At 38.5% G+C, this 17,808-nt stretch overlaps 1 protein-coding gene across 1 annotated transcript in view; it reads left to right on the top strand.

The window, feature by feature from the left end:
* Positions 1-3,356: 3,356 nt before the first annotated feature.
* Positions 3,357-17,808, top strand: part of NDFIP1 (Nedd4 family interacting protein 1) — a 28,923-nt gene continuing 14,471 nt past the window's right edge. The window contains exons 1-4 of the mRNA XM_015815263.1: positions 3,357-3,588; positions 14,209-14,296; positions 16,089-16,219; positions 17,169-17,256. Coding sequence (XP_015670749.1) covers positions 3,532-3,588; positions 14,209-14,296; positions 16,089-16,219; positions 17,169-17,256 — 364 coding nt within the window. The 5' untranslated portion in view covers positions 3,357-3,531. The remainder of the gene's footprint in view (positions 3,589-14,208; positions 14,297-16,088; positions 16,220-17,168; positions 17,257-17,808) is intronic.

Genomic DNA, 17,808 nt, shown 5'->3' with positions numbered 1-17,808 from the left:
ATGAAAAAAAAAAAACACGCTAAGCAAGCAGCGCTCCTCGACTGTCCCCGCCCCCGGCGACTTCCTGCGCTCCTCCTCCTCCTCCCCGGACCCGCGCAGGAGGAGCCCTTGCGCCTTTCTTTCGTCGTCGCGCCTTCCTTTCCGCTTAGAGCGGCTTTTAGCGCTTTCTGCTCGTCTGTCTGAAGGCTCTGAAGGCTCTTAGGCGTTCAGGATACCACCTCCGACAACCATGCTCCTTTCCAGGCTTATCGATTTGCCCCTTCCCAGAAAGTTAGGAGGCATCCAGATTGTGTTTTGCGGCCGTCCTGTCTTCTTTTACAGGCGCTTAGATAAGTTCCCACTGTGAGCCTCCTTGTTGCAAAGTGGGAGGACAGAACAACTGGCTGTAGGATGGCCATTTCTTCCCTAGCGTCTGTAAAGAGGATCGGTTCCTTTTAATTTTGCATGTTGGGCGGTTCTGCAGGGAGCTCCCCGGATAGGAAAGGGTGGTTGGGAGTCTATCGTCGGGACTCGCTACTTTATTGTGCTAAGAAAAGGAAAGGAAACGCATCGAATAAAGAAACGTGATTTACGGAGGTTGATATTTCCAGTGTTGGAGATTAGACCGGTTTGTAATATCAGTAAAACAAACCAAAACAAAAGTTGTCAACCTAACAGCGATGGTTGTCATGAGAACTGTAATCTAGATAAATTATAGATTCTGTTTTTCTCGGGAAAAAATAGGTTCTGTGGGTTCTGCTGCTCTTTTTGCAAGTAAGAAGTGTCTCTAAAAATAAAAGCTGAAAATCTCTTGGCTTTCTTTTAGATAGTTAACCATTCCTATCTTGTTCTCAAGGAAAATGCATGGATCTCTCCATGAGGCCACCAGAATTTGAGTCGAACTGGAAGAAGGCTTTATTTTTATTTTTTTTATAGTGTCATGTAATTATTGCTGTGCTGGTAGAACAGCGATAGTGATGGCTGGTTAATACTATAAATCACTAATGAGGAAATGGCCATTGCCTTTAAATACAGCAGTATATACACTCACTGAAGCTTATTCCCACATAAATGAAATCTCCAGTATATCCTTAATAGTTTCCATAGCTGATCAGAGATTTTAATTCAAGAGTCACCAGTTATGTCCAGTAGCAAGGCAATTCCTGGCCAAGCAGGGCTTGAAGCTCAATCATGGTCTTTCTAAGAAAGAGATGGAAAAAGCTTTTGAACTGTAGCTTGCTATTTCACTCCTGCCCTTGAGAGTCATTTATCAGGGGTGGTCAGTCATGGATGTCAACTCCTAGGTTTTTATTAGATTTAACATGAAGTACCAATCAAATGTCAGATTTGTTGCATTTGGTCCAGGAATGCTAAAAAAATTGGTTTCTTAAAAACTAAAAGGACTTGCCACAAAATCTTTGTATAGTGTTGAAGCAGTCAGCAATGGTTTTTTTAAATACCGTTATTATATTTCAAGACCTTCCCCTGTTTTTGTATTCAGAATACTGCTCCTGTTATGTGACTTGTCATTTCATGGCCAGTTATAATATTCAATTCTTAATTAAAGTGCTGCAGGTTTTCCAATTTCTTATCCCATACAAATATTTTTGGATTTCTGTAAAGTAGACTTTTCATATCCTGCCTTTTGCATATCAGATAAACACTAATACCACAAAAATAGGCCAACATGGGAAAATGTGGAAATTTAGGGAGCATCTAAGTATTCAAATTCAGCAGGTGACGGGTTCCATTAACTTTCTCTTTGAAAAGTTCACCTGAACTTTAAAATCTTCAAAGAAAATCCATTTAGTCCTGCTTCCATAGTAGACTTATTTGATAATAACACAAGATAATAGTATGTGGGTTCATTATTTTTTTATTAAATCATCTGGCTGCATGTTTCACAAATGCCACAGGGAAGAGCTTTAATACTACATTAAAATAAAATAAATTTAGCAAAATAAAAACCAACAATGTTTATTGAAGATGAACTCATCACAGGAATACATACAAGCCGCTCAATAGTTGTTTAACTTCCTGACCCCCCAGGCACTGACACACATCCTAAACAACAACAGCACTTTGGGGTAACTGCTCTGACACTATTGCTTGCCAGGAATGTCAAAATATCTCCTTTTTATGTTTAGTTGATGAAGACAATATTTAGCTGCACAATCTTTTGGAATGGAACCTGGCTTTTTTTTTGCTGAGGTGGATATTAATTTAACTTGTGTGAATGTCTTTAGTTATATTTTTAGTTTTTAAATTTGTATTCACCATGTTGAGTACCATTTCCAAATGAAAGGCAACAAAGGTGCACAAAAAGAGAAACATTTTCTAACGTCTTGGAGAATACATTATAAGCAAAAATATGAAATATAATGTATTCTTGATCTATTAAACTTTTGAATATGTTTAACTCCTGGACCACTTCATTCATATCACATGGAGTACTTGGCTGGTATTCCTGTAATTTCTTGTCAGTTTTCAGATAGAGTACATCTGGACTCAGTCGAGGTCTGTCCTGAAGATGATCATTTGTTAGCCTAATGCAGTGGCTCTATTTTTCACCCTAACCCCAGTGATCTAAGTATTTGTTTCAGGAGCTCTACAGTGAATTAATTCCACCTTGTACAGGTAGTCCTCAACTTATGACCACAATTGAGCCCAAAATTTTCATTTGTTAAGCAAGACAGTTATTAAGTGAGTTTTGCCCCCTTTTACAACCTTTCTTGTCACAATTGCTAAGTGAATCACTACAGTTGTTAGTACCTCAGCTGTTAAATGAATCTGACTTCCCCATTGACTGCTTGTCAGAAGGTTGCAAAAGAAGATCACATGACCCCAGGACGCTAGTATAAGCCTTATAAATACCGGTACGTGCCGATTGCCAAGCATCCGAATTTTGATCAGTGACCACCGGGCGGCTGCAACAGTGCTAAGTGTGGAAAATGTAAACAACTCCCCTTTTTTCAGTGCCGTTTTAACTTTGGAGGGTCACTAAAGGCATGGTTAAGTCGAGGACTACCTGTAAACGCGGGGGTGGGTACAACCGGACCGTGTATGAACAAGGCTATCGGGTCGCGTCCCTAAAGCCTATCTCGGGGACAGGCTCCTTTCCCCGGGCCCGGCACTTTCCCCTTCGGATGGAAAAGATCACCAGACGGCACTAAGGAGATCTTGCTCGGAATCGTTTCCACCAACCTCTGCTGAGCTCCGCTGGATTTTCCCCTTAAGGCTGCTGAGTGGCTGAAAACGCGGAGCAGCGGAAGAACATAAGGAAGAGGAGGAGGAGCGTGACGGGGAGGGGAGGGCAGGGGAAGGGACGGGCCTTCGGCAGCAGTAGCGGCAGGGAGTCCTCCGTCTGGCTGCTGCCGCCGCCGCCGCCTTGTTTCTCAGCGTCGAGCCCTCCGCCTCCAAGCCTAGCAGCGGCAGCGCCCTCGAGGGACGGAAGTGCCTCCAAGCCGTCCCCGACGGGCCTCCGCCCGCTCCCTCAAGCGCTCGACGCTCCAGGCTGGTTCCCTCCTCCTTGCCCTTCGCTCGGGTCTTGCTATGGCGGCGGCCGAGCCCGGCAGTAACGGCGGCGGCGGCGGCGGCCGATACCAGCAGGTGAGGAGCGACTCGCAACTGGGCAAGACGGTTCATCACGCGACAGCCGCGTTTGTTTTTAGGCCGCGGCAGGGTTGGAGTTGATGCGAAGCTCCCTCCGGCTAGAAGCAGGGAAGCCTTCAACGTCTACAGTCCCGTCCTCCCCTCCCCCAGGAAAGAGATGTTTTTCTCTCTCTCTCGCTGCTTCCATTTTGGCCTCTTGATTTGTAAGGCGACTCCAATCTTTCCTCCACCACCGCCCCCCCCCCCGACTTTTAAATCGCGCATCCGGTTTCCCTCCCCCTTTTACTGGCTGGGTTAGTTTTAAAGGCCAAAGGAGAGAATATGTGGGTGTTTTGATTTTTTTTCCCCCCCAAACATCTGCTCCGTTCGGAAACCGACGATAAGCAATTTATTTCTCTTCTGGTGTGAGATTTGATCGGGTTGTGCATCGGTGGCCGGTTTGGTTATTGCCCGACTCCATATTGTCAGGATGGATTCCTTAAGATTATAGGGAGTTAACGCAGTAGAAGTATCTTTCCGTACTCAAAGCCCTGGTGATTAAAGTCAGCGGTAAAAGGAGAGAGATGGTCGCCCATTTGGCCTTCTAAATTCTTCATCCTATAGTATAGATCAGGGGTAGTCAACCTTGGCTCTTTTATGACTCGTGGACTTCAACTCCCAGAATTCCTGAGCCAGCTTAGCTGGCTCAGGAATTCTGGGAGTTGAAGTCCACGAGTCATAAAAGAGCCAAGGTTGACTACCCCTGGTATAGATGGAGAATTTAATGGGCGCTGATTGTAAGCGTGAAGGCAAGCTGGTACTGTAGTTGTGCTAGAGTAATTAATTGCCATAAGGATATGATGGAGGTAGCAAATTGTTGGGAGACCTAATTCTTACAATCTCTGGATTTTCCCCATATCCAAATAGTAAAACACTGCGAATTCCAGAACTCTTACATTTACAGGTGTGAAATTCAAATTAAATAAGTCAACTGGTTCCCTGCCTTAATGGACTCTTTGTCAGAAAAAAAGTATTTATTGAAAAACAACATTGGGTAAAATATTACAATTACTGTATATGTACCAAAAAGGAATAAATTTACCTAAATACCTTATGAAAGATCTGGGATCAGCCTTCTTAATCTAATTCTGGGATGGGAAAATTGTGGCCCACCAAGTGTTGCTAGACAATTGCCTGCATCTCATATCATTAGCATCATTTAATTGGATTTCAATTGCAGTTTCAGTGTTCATTTGAAATTATTGTTCGCAAAGTCTTGTTATTACCAAAATGTCTTTCAGGTTAGAACCCCAAGAGAATATCACATTGCCTTTTGAGGTTTCGTAATTACAAAGTGTAATTAAATAGATGTTTCTTTGTTTAGCCGATAGTTTTGGAAGGTTTAAAGCTGATATGTACATATTGCAAGATTAGGTATAGAACTAATTTGCTGATTTGAAAACTCGTTACAGTTTGGATTCTGAATCCAAATTTTTATATATTATACTTAACATAATTGTTTGAAGTTAGCTGTAATTTTTTGTTCTTTATTTTTTTAACAGACATTTCAGGAAAGTTAGTTCTTGTGAGTGAAAGACTTGCCAAATTTCTTATTTAATTTTGTCTGCTTTGGAGGAGTCCCATGTCCATGTAAAATGCTCCCAAGTTGTTAAGTCAACTTAATTCAGGTTGAGATTCAGTCAAAGGTCAACTGCTGTTGAGTAAGGACAGTCTTTGGCTTACAATTAATTGCATAACACCAATGGATTTGCTTAATGATCATGGTGTTCACTTTACAACCACTGAGTTCGCTTAACAACTGTCACCAAAAAGATAAATTGGGCATAATCTCATGTGACTTAATGACTCGCATGATTTAGGACTGTGATTTAAGTTTCAGTTACCATCGTAAGTTTAGAACTACCTGTACTGGGACATGCCCAACTTGCTTTTATGTAACAATACAGAACTAGGTAACTATTGCCTTCTTAGGAGGCTTTTTTTTGTTTTTTGTTTTAAAAAACCCATTGTAGTCTATAGTCATGATACAGTGTTTCATTGAAATACTGACCAGATTTGACCTTGCTTATTTTATCTAAGGTTGGCTAGGTACTAACATAGTTATGACAATGCCATGATTTAAAACATGCTTGATGATATAGAAATCAAGGGATTTGTGGCTTAAATGGGAAATATGTTGGTGAGAAATCATGAAGAAATGATGATACATTATATAGAAATCTTGATATTTCATGTATTTATTTGCTCTGGCTTGTAGGCCACTCTAGTCATAATGACTCCTGAGTAACTAACAACTAACGAGAGGGCATTATTAAGAAAACTTAATTATGGGGTCCTTGTGAATTACAGGACAATCCCTCGGTAGAGGAACTCGTAGCAAATCTCCCCTCCATGAGTCAACCTGGACTAGATGGTCTCAGAAATATCCAATATCTGAACTATGTGAGGTTTAAAGGTGATAACTAACATCTTGAATTGCATTCATTCATATTGATAGCTAAAGCAGATCCCATATTAATGATGTTAGTTGGGCTAATCTAGACACAACTATAATATCCTGGGCCACCATATAATGAACAGCTGAAACTTCCAGATGGTTCTTAATGATAACTCCATGTACAAACATTACTGTATAGTGGTCCAGACAACAAAGGCATGAATGGCCATCAACAAAGTCTCTTTCAGAAATGATAGACACCAAGATGCAATTGCAGAAAGGACCCCCTGGTCATATCTTTTATCTAGTAGGAGTTGCAAATCCAGATTTTGAGCCAGTTCTTCCTGCAAGAGTGTAAACCTTATCCGCAATTGTTTCTGGAACCAATTGACTTTTGAATCCATAATTACTTTATCTGTGCTTGAAGTTCCTATACTTTGTAAAATTGATATGTATTTTTTTTAATTGAGGGTAGTGGGAATTTTTTTGAAGGGCTAGTGATAGCTTAGATGGTTACTAAATACCCTTAAATATTTATATATATTTGAGGACTAAGGCGATATGTATTGGGCCTGAACTGCAAATATAATTGCAGTAGTGAGGCTGAACAAACGCATTAACTTCAGTTATGTCCACAGTTGTGTGTCTATTTTCTATTCAACTTTATATAATTCTGAAAATATTTTTGGAAATTATGTATTAGTAAGAAATTTATACTTCATAGGAATTTAGGTGAAGATTTTTTGGATTCAATAATTGCAAGTCTATGAAAAGGGCCTTATTGTAATGAGGCCTGGAATAATACTGTTTTAGAATAATAGCTGTGCATGGTTCCGAAACAATGGAGTTTTTCTTCTTCTTGTGCCATATCCGTTATCGGACGTTGGCGATCATGTTGGCAATCCTGCTTTTATCAGCAGCCGCACGAAAAAGTGCTGCTGAGTTTTGTCCAAACCAGTCCCTTAGATTTTGAAGCCATGATGTTCTTCTTCTGCCTGGACCTCATTTGCCTTCAGTCTTTCCCTGGAGGATTAAATAGTCTTTGACTTATGAGAATAATGGAGCCTGCCCATTACACTTGTAAGTTGTGATGGTCATAAAGTGGGTCACCATGTCACCAGACCCATTTTTACGACCTTTTTGTGGCAGTTGTTAAGTAAATGCCATAGTTAATTAGTTATTAAGTAAACCCACTGTTTTCTATGGGATGATGTTGCTGAAAACAGGAAGTAAATGCTAGTTGAGGGCAAAGACATCATAAATCACAGTCACATGACCCTGGGACTCTGCAAATGGCCATAAATGCAGGCTGGTTACTGAGCCCCCAAAATGTAGTCATGGTGAGGTAGATGGCATGTAAGTCTAATGACGAAATGTGACTATTGGGGGAACCCTGGCACTCAGAACTTTGGAAACGGATTGAAAATATCTTTTAGGGGTGTTGATTGTAATTTTGAATGGTTGCTAAGTGACATACTCAGGTTTGAGTGTGTATTAGGTTGCAGTCATTTTGTAGTTTTATTTTAAAATCATTAGATTAATTATTAAGAGTTGGATTGCATGATAATAATTTAACATTCATGGTAATCTAAAAATGCATTTGTCCCATTTTCAAAAATGGGATCCTTTGTTATCTTGCCTGTTTCTTGGCCAAAATCTTGAAAGCAGAAGTCTTTTATTAGATTTTAAGACTATTCTGTTGAACAAATGATAATCACATAATTTACTTACCTTATAGTTTCCTTTCTCCAGTAAAACCCTAAATGATAAAATATTCATATTTTGGTAAAGAAATTTTATTGTTTGTTTTTAAATCCATATTTGGTATCCTTTGTATATGTAATTAGTACAACATATCCCTAAAGATATGTATTGTGAACATGTTCTTATCTCAAAATTATATAATAATTATATATAGTACATAATCAATGAATATGCATTCCCTGACAGCATATAAGAAATTGTTAGATAGAGCTTATAATTGTTTGGAAGAAAGTGAAGTCCCTCGTTTTCATTTAAATATCCATTTGAATTATGTTAACTTCTTATTTTCAAAATAATAATGGTTGCAAATCTAATATTATGTTGGTTCTTGTCGTAGAATTTATTCTTTCTAGATTTTTTTTCTGTGATTCCAGATTTCTGAGTGTTTGGATTGTCATCTAAACTTTATGAATATGTTTTTGCTGAATTCTGAGGGACAGCCTCAAACCTATGTTGTAACAGGGCATGTAAAAATGCACATACGGTATGAGAAGTGCTGGATGCAGTCTTTTGCCTTCCACAAAGGAAAATCTCTAATCCTTTTACCCATAGTCCTGCTGTATTTTCCTCACAACTCCTGGGAAGAGGCTATTCAGTAAAATGTCTACCATTAGTTACTTTTCCCCTGATAAAGTACTGTATCTTTGATGCTGATGCTACAAAACCATTGCCAAATACTTCGGCTTTCATTAGTCCATGGTGAAGCAGATAATGTACAAGTGGAAAAATATTCAACCTCATTATTACTTTTCCCAGGAATGGTCATCCAAATCACTACAAGAATTAGAAATATACTACTTTGAGAGGTTGCACAAAATACAGGGTAATGGCTGAGAAGCTGCAGATGATTTTCATCTGATGGATCTGATTTGGAGGAGTGTGACAGTACCAATCAGAAGCCCCAATACACACACACACACACACACACACACACACACACACACACACACACACACACACACACACTTTTTAAAGCCTTATCTCTATTTTTTTTCAAGTTCTTACATTTTTTTCTAGCTCTCCCCAACCTTATCTGTCTCATAGCCACTGGTGTAGCCTCAGTCAACTTGGGTGTAAGGCTGATATTGTCAACTTTTTACTTTTTCTTAAACATTGCTGCTGCTGTCAGATATTTAGCTTCCTGGTTCTTGGTGGCAGTGATGGCTGCCACTCAGAATTGTTTCCTGTCCAGTTCTTCAGTTTGCCAGCACCTCTTTCCTGGAGTTGTAGGTTTTCTGAACCTTCCTTCTCTGTCTCTATCCATTACTGTGCTGGAGTCAATTATAGTGCCACAGGCATTTTTGTTGCTATTGGTATGATGTACTTACTGATCTGCCTGACAGATCTATTCTGCTCCCACTCATCTTCAGCTATTCTTGTTGAGCTGTTATTACAATTCTGCTGGTTCCATAGGTTCCTTTTTGTAATGCTGTTACCTTTGGAGTCAACTTTGGTGCCTTAGGCTCTTTCTGGGCTATTTTATTATTACTTTTTCCCCCTTTTTTTTGTTCCTCATCTCTGTTTCTTTTGTCTTCCATCTTTAACTTGTCTCCATTGCTACCACCCTTTATTTTCCTCCAAAATTTATTTTCCAGTCAGATGTGTGTATGTATTTTGCAGAGCTACTACTACAAGTAAAGGAAGGACAAGCCCCTTAAAAGATAATGAGCAGGTAGGAATAAAGGCATTTTTTTGGTATGCTCCTTTGTCTCATTCCTCTCTCATTGCTTGATGTCAGTGTTTATGAGTCCATCGTGAATAAACAGGAGTGGTGTGTGAGAGAAGATACCAAGGAAGAAACCACTGTTTTTCAGAAAGCTCATTACTGCTTCACTCAAGTTTTCCAGACACCAAGATGATTCAGTAGTCTATTAGAACAGCATTTTGTGGACAGAAGGAATAAAAGGGGAACTATTTAATAAGAAACGTGTTTGGAAAAAAATCTCAGCAAAAGAACTTAATCTCTGGAAAGATACCATGTTTGAAACTGCAAAGATCTGGATGGCTTACAGTCCCTGAAGGAACACTGGATTATGGATTGTATCATTACATTCTCCAGAGAATAGCAGAACAACTGACTGCGATCTGAAGCTTAACGTAATGTAATCATGCAATGTGATAGTGATCCTAACAAAGAAATAGAAATTAAAGTCTGCTTAAAACAAATCACTTTTCCTCTGAAGGTACCAGCCACAGTTGCCAGCAAAACTATGATGACGCCAAAAAACTAGACCATGGCCGTTCAACTGGGAAGCTCATCATTGTTTGATTCCCACAGATTGCTCCAGTGATGCCTTTGTTCTGCTGAAGAAAAGAGACTGCCTAATGGGCTGTGCCTCTCACTGAAGGCAATGATCATTGCTGCATAATTACCAGAACTTCATGCAAAGTTTTAGAACTATCTTTTGTTGATTCAGCAAGGAGAGCAACACCAAATCAGGAGATTTATAAACTAAAGCAAAGGTATTGCAGGGTTTGTAACTTCCTATTGGATTTCCAGTTATGGGCCAGAAATGTGGAATAGAAGGACTTGCTGATGAACTGAGAGATGTTAATAAGATAAGGCAAGCTGGGCAATTTGGAAGAACTGTTTCAGCTGTGTATGTTCATTGCTGGATGATTGGAGGAATTGAGCACAGAGGAAAGAATAAGGGGAGGGAGTTTTATACTCTCTACATCAGGGTGTTCAAACTTGGCCCTTTTATGATTTGTGGGCTTCAATTCCCTGAATTCCTCAGCCAGGTATGCTGGCTGAGGAATTCTGGGAATTGAAGTCCACAAGTCATAAAAGGGCCAAGTTTGAAGACCCCTGCTCTACCCCACTAATTTTCTCCCTCTTGGGTTCCAGAGAATCCACGCAAATAGGAAGAATAAAAAGAACCTTGTCTGCAGCAGACCAGGATTAGAGGAAAGATTTTGATCGTGTTGCTGCTATGGAGCCTGAACACCTAGCCAAGATTTGTCCCACTGAATCAGCTGCGTCTGTGAAACTTCAGGTGGTACAGCAAACAAATACCCAAATCACTCCATAACATCATCTATGAGAAATTTCACAGTCTCCTCACTCAATATCTTGGCAGGGCCCCTCTGAAACTATTAGGAATAGCTCAGATTGCTGACAATAGGCAAATACATTTTATTATCTATGTTATTTTTTCTACACTTTCAGGCTTAGAACTACAACTCTCCACTATTTTAGATTCTGATGAGATCACAGTGCAAGAGCTTCAATTGTCCATACAATTATTAGAGAAACTTATACTTGTGGAAAAGATTGACAAGCAAGCGCCCAAAGTTGGTCCTGTGTCTGCAATGCGCATCCACTTTTGGAACACCCTCTTCTACCTATTAGACAATTGAATTAATTTGTCATCTAATTATCTGTCATCAAATGGAAATTTAAAAATGTGAATAAATACCTGAGGTGCTATGTCTGATATCAGAGGGACAACTGAACTGAATTTGCCTATAATGCACTCAGTATATACCTCCAAGGTACATCTCCCTTTTAATCACTTTATTGCTACCAACCTCTCATCTTGCCCTCTAGAATTCCAGTATCTACTGTTGTTCATGCCTTGGACATTCTACAGGAGAGGCAGACTGCTCAACTCCTCTTAAAGCAGTGGTTCTCAACCTGTGGGTCGGGACCCCATTTGGGGTCGATCGACCATTTCATGGGGGTCGCCAAGCAAGGCTGTCCGCCATTTTTTTTGTCCGCCATTTTTTTTGTCCGCCATTTTTCCCCCTTTTCTGGCGGGTGCCTTACCTCCCTTGGGCTGGGCCAGCTGGTGGTCAGCCTGCTCCGTCTCTGCCGCTTGCCAGCTACGCCTCAGCCGGCACAGGGGGCGGAACCACACATGCGCGGCGCTACCGGGCAGGGAAAGTCCTCGACTTACGACCGGTTGGGTAGTCCTCGACTTACGATCGGTTTAGTCCTCGACTTACGACCGGTTGGGGTCGCGGCATTAAAAAGGTTGAGAACCACTGTCTTAAAGAAACAGATTTGGTCAAGACTGCATACAGATGTGTTGCAGATACATATAAGCAAGTGGGTGCCAAGATTCTGGTGGGTGATTTGGTTCGGCTTCCTACGAGATTTTTACATCTAAAAATCTGGATTCAAGGTTTATTGCTCTTTTTCCCAGTTACCCAGCAAATTAACCCATTGGCCTTTCATTTACAATTGTCTGCTTCACTGAAGGTTTAAGGCAGTGATGGCGAACCTTTTAGAGACCGAGTGCCCAAACTGCAACCCAAAACCCACTTATGCATTGTTGGGTGCCGGGTGGACGTGGCCCATTGGGTGGGCGTGGCTGCGGTGGTAACGGCAGACTGGGTGGGACTAAAAAGTTCAACCAATCAATTCCAACTTTGCAAGATCTTTTTTTTTCCCGTGAGAAGTTGAAATTGACTCATTGATTAAACCTTTTTTTTTGTACACGGCGGCGGAGGCCTAAAGCGAAAAGGTTTTATAAAACCCAGCTGAAGGCCTAGGACTGGGGCGACGGCGCGCATGCCCACAGAGAGGGCTCTGAGTGCTGCCTCTGGCACCCGTACCATAGGTTCGCCACCACTGGTTTAAGGTTTATTTGGTCTTCCATTAGTCATTATTCATTTGTGAAGAGAGACTCTGTCCCTTGCATTCACAATCCCCATTTGGGAGCCGGGAAGAAGGGAGTGTGAAATGGAATATATTCTAGATTCTAGACATAGGAGAGGACTTTAGGAGTATTTTAGTCATTGGAAGGGCTATCCAGTCCCATCTGGAATTTCCACATGAACCGTATTTCTATAAGTGCTGCCACTATTAATACACAGTTATCTCTAGGATGAAGATGATTCCTTACTTTCTGATACAGTTACAATAAACTCTCCAGATTTCTCTGTTCCAAAATGGAAGGGGGGGGGGTCTTTTCCAACTGTCTGATTCTGAGTGACAAGACTTACTTGTTGAACTTGGGGAGCTGCCAAGCAAGGGTGGGAGAATGAGTCTGTAGACATTTCCCTTAGCAACCTACCAGAACCTTCTTTGATCCCATGAGGGAGGACTGATGGGGGAGTAGTTGTAGAGGGATATGTAGATAACCTTAAAAATGGAATGCAAGAACTTTTAAGTAAACAACTCAGACTGGGAAAGAAGAAGGGTTAAGAAAGTAACTCAAGATAAGCCTGCCTTGTTTTTATGTGGTATAAAAAAAAGCACAGAGAAAAAACTCTCAAATGTTCAAGATTCTGTTATTATATCCTATTATCAATAATGTAGAGTTTTAGTGATACTTGTATTGCCTGTTCCCCAACTTGACTTACCTTGAAGGGCTAACATCAGTGTAATCTTCTTCCATAAGGATGGCAGAAGGTTATACCCATAAACTGGAGAGAATTACTGTATTCTTTAACAAATAGATACTACATAATGTAGTCCTATGCAACCTTGTCTTAAGCATATATAAACATAAAGACAAGTGTATATGTTTATGTAAATCGAGAAGTGTGTGTGTGTGTGTGTGTGTAATGCTATCATAATCCTCTATCTTTCACATTGCTGCTAGAAATCTTGAATTCCCCTGTGTTACCATAGCAACACGATGAATGTGGGGAGTGGTATCAGCAGTCAGCAAGCTCATATGTGTTGCCATCTGGTGACTGAGCAGTTTTTGCTCCACTGAATTGAGCTACATAGTTACAGTTTAATAATAGAAATATATGTTCCATAGTTCAGTTTTTCTTTGCTGATTAGAAAATAATCTTTTTCTGTAAATTTAGATGTTGCAGTGTTGTTCCTAATACAAACAGTTGTGAATAATATGTATTGATTTGCTGATTGCTTGAAGCGGTATGTGAGACACAGATAGAAAGATCTGTTAAGGCTCAGAATACTTGCATTAATAATTTGAAAGTACATGAAAAGAAATATAAATTTAACTTAGGAGTCCCATGTTTGCTAATTATTTGCTTGTTAGCCCCAATAAATCCTAATTTCACATGTGTTGCCTTATTCATATAAGGCATATGTGGTCTTGTTCAGGATCTTTCCCAAACACCCAACTGCATATAGATTTTAAGAACTTTTCAGCAATGCAAAAAGCATACAATGGTGGGTTTACATTGCTATCTCAATACTATTTACCTGTGAACTAAAATATTTAATAAAGATAAAAGTATGTTTGATAAGGAAAATGTTATTAATCTAGAATTAATAACTGGATTTAAAACATGATTTATATCTCTCAGAGGGATGACTGAAAAATTACATATTTTGAAAACATTGATTTTTAAAAAAAAATATGAATCAATTATCCACCTTTAAAATATGTGTGATTGTTATAAGTGATATCTATTTTGTGTATCATCAAAATTAATCTCATCCTGTATGCATTATAATCGGGTTAAATTAAAGGAATTTTTTTTCTCAGTTGCAGAACGAAGAGGAACCTGTTGAAAACCTGCCAGTGGTAAATGATTTTCCACCACCTTACAGCAGCATTTCTGAGGAGAATTCAGGTAAAGACATGAAAATCTGGTATCAGAATAGCTTCCTTGATGATTGTTGTGTGAACAATCTACATTTACAGAAAAATAAGTGACTGACAAATCTATCCTTATTAAATGGTCCTTATTTTACATTGCAGAAGAAACAGGCAAATAATGCTAATTATAAAAGTTATGACACATTATGTAAGTAATTCTATAGTATGTTGCATTGCTGGCTGTGAAGCCCTACCTCCCAACTGTACGTTAAGAAGGAATAGTATGTGGAAAAGAATCCTTTCTCCTTCTAGTGTTGCTTAGATAATAGTTACATAATACCACAGAGAAGAGATCAGAACTTTATATTTATAGAACTTAACTAATCTGCCATGTGCTATGTATCGAATGATTGGGTTGCTACTTGGGGCAGATGGGGGCAGTTGCAGAATCCCTATGGTTAGTCATAAGGGTGGGTGGATTGTCAAGCACCGAAATTGGGATCATGTGATCACAAGGGTACTGCAGGTACAGATCATGAGTCCCTTTGTTCAGCACGGTCATAGTTTCAAATGGTTGCTGAACAAATGGTTGTAAGTCAATGGTTGTGTTTTCAGTTAGCTAGAAATATACTTGAGTGTAGCAGTGTATTAATAGGATAAATTAATTATACCACAATATGTTTCTAAATTTCATGTGATTCTTCTTGTATTTGACAATTTTCTATTTTACAAAGTAAGAAATTTTTATGCTATTACTTGGAAGTTAGCTGAAAGGAACAGCTTATTTCAGAGTGAATCTGTTTGCTTTTCTGTCATATAACATGCTTTGTTTTATACAGATTATAAAATAAATGTGCCATTTGTTCATATTTTACTGTTACTATAATGTGCCAAAAGAAGATAAAGGAAAGGACAATTTAAAGATTGAAAAGCTAGATAGTAGAAGACCACGCTCATATTTTATCAGGCATTTGATAGATTAAAAAAAAAGACAGTTGGCCTGAATAAAATATTTTTTGTTCTGAGAATAAAGAACATTATAATCAATTGTGAACATGCTTATTTAATTAATATTTACTTAATAACTTTTCCCATTCTTTCCTCTGAGGAGCTCAGATGGCACATGTAGTGCTTTCTGTTTCCTTAGTCCTGTGAATTAAGAGACGTTAGTCCGAGAATAGGCGACTGCTATCACTCATTTATGCAGGTGTTAAAACATGCATAAAAGTTAAAACATTTATGTGCCACCTGTCTGCAAAACATCCTTAGATAGTAGATAAAATGAATGAACCTTTTGCCTTAGTGAAGCCTTGGTTTCCATAATCTTAGTCTGATGTTTTATTTATAAACAGTGGCTTTTATGACTGATGGTTAATTTGATCTCTGTGCAGAAATGCCCATTATTATGACTGATACCCATGGAGAAGCTTTATTGTGTTGTTTGTTTTGTCCCCAATTGGTGTTCTTGTCCTTAACTTACAAATTTACCCCTTTCGGGATTTGGGGCCAGTCTGATTTGAGAAGGGATTATTCTCCACAGTTATTTATACTGCACTGTTATCCATCAATCTTTCCCAAAGTGGTACCTCCAGATGTGTTGACATGATAAGTCTGGGGGTAATTCATTTGGAGGGCATTATATTGGAGGAATATATTTATTCAGAAGTACATCCACTCCAAGAATATAATGGATTTTGACATTAATGGGTTTTATGTTGTCATTTTTCTGAAGATAGAAAGTTGAAGTGTTGACTTTTCAACCATAACATAGTTTGGTTAAGAAATGTTAATCATAAATTAACTATCTTATCTCTCCTGCCTGCCAGCGTATTTTGATTACAAAGATGAAGCTGGGTTCCCTAAACCTCCTTCATACAATGTAGCTACAACTTTGCCTACTTATGATGAAGCAGAGAGAACTAAGGCAGAAGCTACTATTCCCTTAGTTCCTGGAAGGGTAAGTGTGCTTTGATTCTCTGTATTTTCATATCTAAATAGATCAAAACATATGAAAAACTAAATTTGTTGATGTTGATCCCTGTGTATTTCCAAGTGCTGTTTAATAGGTAATGTTTTTCACAAGCATAATTAGGCCTATACAACTCCCTAAGAAATGAATATAAGCTAAATGTGCTGATGTAATTAGATAAATAACAGGAATAATTTATCAATTTGTGCAGTTTTAGGAAATGTAGGTAACACTTTTAAATGCTCTTGCTCTCTTTTTCTCACTTCAAATCACCAGAATATAGTTATAAGGTTGCTATGCTAATTTTTGTATTGTCCTATTTGTATATTAAATACACTTCACTTAGGTCTTTCTTTTTAAATTTCTCTTTAATTATGATATTTCATTCGTGTATATAAAATATTTCTCATATCTTAGTGATTTATACTGAAGTAGGAGAAGGTAGGTGTGCTTTATTATACACCTATCTGTATACTACTAAAACTCTTGTGTCTGTAACCTTTAACTGGGCAAAATGGTGCCTCATAGAACAATGATTTTTGAACTAAGGTACCTCAATGGAATAACTTACAGAATACACCCCAAATCCAGAACCTATGACTCCCATGGAATTGAAATTTGACAAATTTTATAAAACATGGCATTAAAAATAATAATAAAACTGTTTATGATATAATAGAAAATGTCACAAAACATTCCCTGTCCTTATGTTTGACTGCTGTACAGTTCTCCAGGGGCTGCTTTCAAGGCAGATACATCTCTGAATATCTCCCTGAAATTTTAAGAATTTTCCAGAACATTAAAAGTTCTGCATTGTTGAAGGCACTGAGGAATATGATAAGGAAAATCTCTGATTTTCACAGGTTTTTTTAGTTTATTCTCCTTATGTTATTATGCATCAGGTTTTTGCTAATCATTTTGTTCATTTCTGTCACAGGAGGAAGAGTTTGTGACACGGGATGACTTTGATGATTCTGATCAACTGAGGATAGGAAATGATGGCATTTTCATGCTAACTTTCTTCAGTGAGTACTTTTAACAAAGTACTCTTAACGAAATTGAAATTGAAATAACATTTGATTTTCATATTTTATAAGGTCATCTACATAATAGAAATATTTCTTCTGTGCTGTTACAGAGATTGCACATATAATAGTAATAGTAATGACTTCCACTTTCATCATAAGTGTAAACAATTTTAGTAACTTATCATCTTCTTTTAAAATACAACAAATGACCTTTTCTTCCCATATTTCACATCTTACATTGAAGTCTCATTGTTTCAGTCCTAATCACCAAAAGCCCATTAAGGGCTGACAGAGAGAATAATATATCTGATTAAATAAACCAACTTCCTTTTACTTTTAACAATCTTGATCTTCAGTCCCTTGAAATAATGACCTAGAACTTGATTTCTTTTCATATTTTCTTTGTCCCTTCTCACAAAATTCTTCCGAGCTTTTACAAGTCTCTTTTGTAAATCCAGTATAGGAAAATAATCCATGTCACTCTATTGGTTAATTATTTATATATTCTTTTTAATTATTAAGTCACGAATGGGTTTCTTTTGAATATCC

The sequence above is a fragment of the Protobothrops mucrosquamatus genome, unplaced genomic scaffold (genome assembly GCF_001527695.2).
Source record: "Protobothrops mucrosquamatus isolate PMUCROS unplaced genomic scaffold, P.Mucros_1.0 scaffold331, whole genome shotgun sequence".
Taxonomy (NCBI): Eukaryota; Metazoa; Chordata; class Lepidosauria; order Squamata; family Viperidae; genus Protobothrops; species Protobothrops mucrosquamatus.
The sequence above is the reverse complement of the archived record's forward strand: the minus strand, read 5'-3'. Positions and strand labels throughout refer to the sequence as shown.